Below are 6,580 nucleotides of genomic sequence, written 5' to 3' on the forward strand. Positions count from 1 at the left end.
CAAGCGCTCTATTCTCGAGATCTGCAGCGGCTTCTTGGACCAGTACAGAAGGGGGGGCGGAGCCAGGTCGAGAGCTGCCGAGTTGAAGGGTGCCAGCCCCATGATGCCTCTCTGCCATGTGAGGCTGCGCTCGTTGTCCAGGCCGGGGCCCAGATTGACGGCAAAGATGGAGTCGTGCAGGCTGCCGGGCCTGCCCCAGAAGAACACTTCCAAGGCTATCTCGGCTTGAAATGCCACCCAAGACTCCTCAAACTTTCCCTTGTGCTTTCCGGTGGCGTGGGCGGCGCGCAAGCTGCCCAGCAAATATCTGGGCACCTCCTGCAGGGTGCTGAGGAAGGGTAACCTTGCCTGGTCCTCCGCGAAGGGAAGGAGCATGGGTTTTTCCTCCAGCAGCTGCGAGACAGCGCTCGCGTCGAAAAAATCCACCGCTCTCACGGTGCCCCACATCTGCTGCGTTGCCAGTAGAGTCACCGTTTCAAACCTTGCCCTGACAATGCCTTGCAGCTTCAGCAGAAGGTCTTGCATGTGATCGAGGTAGGCCTCGCTTCGATTTGACATGGCTCGTGCGGTCATTGGGTGCATGAGGCCGCAGCAGACCACTTCTCCCGACACTGGGTGCGAACTCCACTTTTCCTGACGGTTGTGCGGCGTGTCCGCATAAAGCTGCAGAAAGGTCACGCTTTGGGGGAAACGGGCTGGCCTCAGCAGGTCCCCGCTGACCTCCATGCGCCGTCCATCCAGGTTGGACTGAAAGTTCAGGGCCTCCCGGAGCGACAGAGGACAGAATATCGAGCCTTTGTCTCCCACTAAATCCTTCAGGGCATACTTTGACCAAAAGTGGTGCACGTTTTCATCCCGTGACCCGATCTCGCACGCGGCATGGATGCTGAAGCAAACAACGGACCTCTCACGACACAGCTCCGAGAGGCAGAGCGGGGATCCGTCCTTCTGGCCAAACTGGCAAAGGATTATCACGGGTTTCAGGCAGTCGACGGGTTGAGACTGGAGGGCGCGGTCGAACGTTTCGAGTATAAAATCTTGATCCTGCTTCAAAATGTGGAAGCGTGACAGGTCGTAGAGTTTGTTCTTCTGCATCGTGGGGCGCTTGATATCTTTCGAGGAAGCTGACTTCAGTAGGTGCTGCAGAGACTCTCCGATGGCTCTGAAGCACTCCGTGGCTTTTTGGTCCATTTTGGCAGCCGAATCAATGGATGGGTCGCCATGCTGGCCTCTCGGAACCAGGCACAGACTCAGTTGCCATCCCTACGGAACAAAATGGCAAGACCTTTTCAGACGCCCGCCGTCACTCTGCATACAGTCGCACGAATGCAAAATTAGGGAAACTGCAGTCGATGAGCTTCACAAAGACACCTACCTGAGGCGTTGCGATGGTGAGCCCTCTGGATAACTGAAAGCACCGGAAACCGGACCCGGAGTAGACGTGGGGCTTGACGTGTTTCTTCAGCAGATGGAAAACTGGATGCACGCTCACTTTCGAGGGCTTTGGAAAGGTCAGGTACGGGACTCGAAGTTTCAACCCTGACAGCTCTTCCAGCTGAACTACTACACCGTCAATGTCGAAAGAAAGGTCCAAGTGAAGACTCTGCTCCGATCTTGTCATAGTGGTTGGGCTGACTGACAGGTGAATGCTGTCATCGGAGAGAAAGTCTTTCATGCTACTTGACTGCCTGACGATGTCCAACAAGTTTTGCGTGTTGTCTTCAGCGGTTGTTTTGTACAGCAACTCCACCTGACAGAGAAGATTAAAACAATTCATGATAGTGTCCGTTTTTATTCCAAGAATATCACGCAATTACTCATGCAACTATCATACCACCTCTGAAGCCCCGCTCTGGTCTTGCTCATCCACGTCACCTTCTTCATGGACAGAAGCTCTTTCTGCTGTTGAGCAAATAAATAAAGAAAAAAATCAATAGACAATAGATAAATCCATTCAAGAGAGAGGCTAGAAAATGTTATGTTCCATTCGGTATTAATTACATTGGCGAAATATCGGCGAAATATCATCTTCGAAGACGAAAATGACATAAAAAATTAGCTGATGATGGCGACAACTATAATAAAAATATAATTAAATTTTTGCTGACTAATAGAAAGAAAACGAGAATGGTATTGAGAAACGACTTTGCAAAAAAAAACAATCGGAAAAGTCCGCGGAAAAACGGGTTTGGTCACCATCGTGAACACAGGGAGTTCTGTAGATTAAATGCATACACAAAATTAAAAAATCTCCAGCCAGCATTTACTTTAAAGCTTTATTGCATTCACATGAAGAATTTTGAACGTTTTGAATGACGTTTTGAAGAATTACTGGTCACAGAGATACAAAGAAATGGTTTGTTTCCTTAATATTTATTTCCTTAATGTGTTTTAGTAAACCTTAAACATTTGAAATGTACAACTGCATAATTTCATAAAGTTAATGTTTATTTTACAGTGTGGGACTGCACAGAGAATAGCTTAGAAAATCTAGAATTGCTAAACTGGATTTATACAAACATTCCCCAAATTAAAATCACTTAAAAAGCACTATGACACTTTTTCAATACATTAAACAAGTTACCTAAACTCTTAACACGGTTAGCACAACATCCGTCTTCGTGGGCTATACAATTAACACATTTCTTGTTGCTTTGACACAAAATGCATCCAGTCAACACCAATTTAAAATGCTTGAAATTATTTTACACGCAAATTCAACCAAAACCAAGACAATGTAATTTTAAAGTTGAATTTACCAATGCAATAGATAGATAGATAGATAGATAGATAGATAGATAGATAGATGATAGATAGATAGATAGATAGATAGATAGATAGATAGATAGATAGATAGATAGATAGATAGATAGATAGATAGATAGATAGATAGATAGATAGATGATAGATAGATAGATAGATAGATAGATAGATAGATAGATAGATAGATAGATAGATAGATAGATAGATAGATAGATTTTTTTTATTTAAAACTGATTTTATTACTGCCAAAATAAAACAAATAAGACTTTATCTATATATTTATTTTACACAATATAACAAAAGACGTGCTGCCCTCTTGTGGACAAACTTTGAAACGTTCAGACCCAACTTGCAGAGTGCTTTTACTAATGTTGAATAACAATATGCAACTATTTATGTATTTTTATTAATTTTATTAATTAATTTTATTAAACTTTTATTAATTAAACAATTATTTTGTTTATTTTATTATTGTTTTGTACATCTATCCTTGGATTTTATTATTGATCTTCAATTTCATCACAGTTCCTTTTTTTGTCCACCAGAGGGACTCATTTGACAAGTTATCAATGCTAAACCCTCTTAATCATAGACTGTCACATCAGAGCCACTTTCTGACAAATACTGAATCAAACCTTTATGCTGACATTAACTATAAAGATGGTATCAATTTATATCTTATAGGTGGGAAATAAAATATGAATAATATGTGCAACGACATGATTGACAGTTATTTGTTGTTTAGGTTATAGGTCAAAGGTCATGTGTGTATGATAGACAGACAGACAGACAGACAGACAGATAGATGATAGATAGATAGATGGATGGATGGATGGATGGATGGATGGATGGATGGATGGATGGATGGATGGATGGATGGATGGATGGATGGATGGATGGATGGATGGATGGATGGATAGATAGATAGATAGATAGATAGATAGATAGATAGATAGATAGATAGATAGATAGATAGATAGATGGATAGATGGATAGAGAGCTTAAAGTGACATGTAAATTCTTCACCAGGTTAATTAGGGTAACTAGGCAGGTCAGGGTAATTAATCAAGTTATTGTATAACGATGGTTTGTTCTGGAGACCATTGAAAAATATACTGCTTTTAGGAGATAATTAGTGATCTTAAAATTATAATTTTTTTTTTTAATTAAAACTGATTTTATTACTGCCAAAATAAAACAAATAAGACTTTATCTTTAATTATTTTACACAACATAACAAAAGACGTGCTGCCCTCTTGTGGACAAACTTTGAAACGTTCAGACCCAACTTGCAGAGTGCTTTTACTAATGTTGAATAACAATATGCAACTATTTATGTATTTTTATTAATTAAATTGTTTTATTTTATTAATTTAACAAGTATTTTGTTTATTTTATTATTGTTTTGTACATCTATCCTTGGATTTTATTATTGATCTTCAGTTTCATCACAGTTCCTTTTTTTGTCCACCAGAGGGACTCATTTGACAAGTTATCAATGCTAAACCCTCTTAATCATAGACTGTCACATCTGAGCCACTTTCTGACAAATACTGAATCAAACCTTTATGCTGACATTAACTATAAAGATGCTATCAATTTATTTCTTATAGGTGGGAAATAAAATATGAATAATATGTGCAACGACACGATTGACAGTTATTTGTTGTTTAGGTTATAGGTCAAAGGTCATATGTGTGTGATAGACAGACAGACAGACAGACAGACAGACAGACAGACAGACAGACAGACAGACAGACAGACAGACAGACAGACAGACAGACAGACAGACAGATAGATAGATAGATAGATAGATAGATAGATAGATAGATAGATAGATAGATAGAGAGCTTAAAGTGACATGTAAATTCTTCACAAGGTTAATTAGGGTAACTAGGCAGGTCAGGATTAGTGTACAAGTGTACAATAATAACATGTACAAGTTATAACATGTTTTCACGCCTGACTTTGAGGTGGTTTTTGTCAAATCAAATTGGGCTAGAACTGTATCAAAATTTGCTGTCAGAATTAACACTGGTTCCATTAAGGGCTGGATCACACAAGCAATAATTGTTTTTTGTTTGTTTGTTTGTTTCCTTTACATTAGTTTTTATTTATTTATTTGTTTATTTTTCCATTTTCCAAACAATCCGTGTGTGAAATATAACAACATTGAAATTATATCGTTTGACTCACCGGTTTCAGCTTCAAATGTCCCATGGCCCATAAGGTCTTGAAGTCTTTGCACATCTCTACGTCCTTGAATAACCAAGTCTCTGATGCGGGCTTCCACTTCTGCAAATCGACTTTCAATGTTTCTACTCATGATTACTGGAAAAGCAAAGCCTTTTTGTAAGGAAAAACGCAGGAAGTCTTGAGCTAGGGACAAAGTTGATGCAGCACTTTGCTGTCACCTTGACCAAGTGAACACAGTTTGTTTTCCGTTCTGACTTTTTAAACTGTTCCCTCCCATTTGATCATGCTAATGACATCTCTCTTCGAATGTTGATTAAAGCCAATCACAGACCTATTCCATTAAACTCTTTGAACTCGGTTTCATCTTGAATGTAAATTAGGCTAAACGACAAGGCGACACTCCTGCTTGCAGTCGTGGTGGATTTGTGGGTGAGAACGGCCACTATTAAAACTGATTAGGTCTCTCTGTTAACAGAGGAGCATCGAACAATTCAAGTCAGTGCATAGATACATATATACATATATTGATAAGGTTAAAGGTTTTGATTAATGGTTTAAGAAATAAAGTGGATAATGAACTTAGAACCTGTTTGGTCCCTTATTTGGAAACTTTTGAATAAAATCATCAATCAGAAATGTAGTCAACATCAAGGTGTAATCAAAAATTTGTACAATGGGAAGTACAAATGGGAAAGTTAGTCATGATAGTTTGAAAATTGCAAATGAATTTAGTATGAAATGAACTTTATGAAATGCTTTTCAACAACGTCCGACCGTGGATCTACCTTATAAATTTCAAATTAAAAATTTTCCTTTAATTACTCCTTTTGTTGTTTGAAATGATTTAATGGGTGTTGCAACATTGTCATTTTTAACATACAACTTATAAATGAAACCTTATAAATACTTTCCAACAACTCTTATCCCAACACTTTTAATTCATAACATTGCTTTTTGCTAAAAATTTAATAATAACAAACCTAATATTGTATTGTCATATATATATATATATATATATATATATATATATATATATATATATATATATATATATATATATATATATATATATATATATATATATATATATATATATGTCTGTGTGTGTGTGTGTGTGTGTTTGTGTGTGTATATATATATATATAAAACATACAATAAATATTATAATATTACAAAATAATATAAATATTAGAATATAATATTTCCTCCTGTAAATATTATAACACATAAATATCAAGTCTGGTATATCCAGATGCATCAGAATTATGTAGCTACAAGCTAACAATGTTTATATATGCACTGTTAAACCAAAAAAAAACTTCCGTAAAAATATGAAGAATGCACTGGCAGGAAATTACCAGCACATTTCTCTTTTTTTTGTTATGGAATTTTCCTCTTTTAGTAAACTGAAATTTCTTAAAACTTTGTTTTAAAATAACAAACAAACTAACAAAAAAATTAATTGTAAAATTCCGTAAATCCCCAGTAAATCCCCAGTTCAATTTACTTTTTTTCCGTTAAATGATTATACAGAAACTTCAGTAAACTATAAATAGAAACATACATTTTTGAAAATTTAGCATTGCAAATATAGAACAATGAATGCACACAAAACAATAAA

At 37.3% G+C, this 6,580-nt stretch overlaps 1 protein-coding gene across 2 annotated transcripts in view; it reads right to left on the reverse strand.

The window, feature by feature from the left end:
- LOC141376261 (uncharacterized) overlaps nucleotides 1–5,192 on the reverse strand; it is a 6,722-nt gene extending 1,530 nt beyond the window's left edge. Inside the window, exons 1-4 of one of the 2 annotated variants that reach the window (XM_073914262.1) lie at nucleotides 4,960–5,192; nucleotides 1,838–1,902; nucleotides 1,376–1,750; nucleotides 1–1,263 (exon numbers count right to left, since the gene is read on the reverse strand). The exon at nucleotides 1–1,263 is cut by the window's left edge and continues 1,530 nt beyond it. In XM_073914262.1, coding sequence (XP_073770363.1) covers nucleotides 1–1,263; nucleotides 1,376–1,750; nucleotides 1,838–1,902; nucleotides 4,960–5,089 — 1,833 coding nt within the window. In that variant the 5' untranslated portion in view covers nucleotides 5,090–5,192. Of the gene's footprint in view, nucleotides 1,264–1,375; nucleotides 1,751–1,834; nucleotides 1,903–4,959 lie in introns of both variants that reach the window. The other variant, XM_073914261.1, reaches the window with a different exon arrangement.
- Nucleotides 5,193–6,580: the final 1,388 nt, after the last annotated feature.

The sequence above is a fragment of the Danio rerio genome, chromosome 10 (genome assembly GCF_049306965.1).
Source record: "Danio rerio strain Tuebingen ecotype United States chromosome 10, GRCz12tu, whole genome shotgun sequence".
Lineage (NCBI taxonomy): Eukaryota > Metazoa > Chordata > Actinopteri > Cypriniformes > Danionidae > Danio > Danio rerio.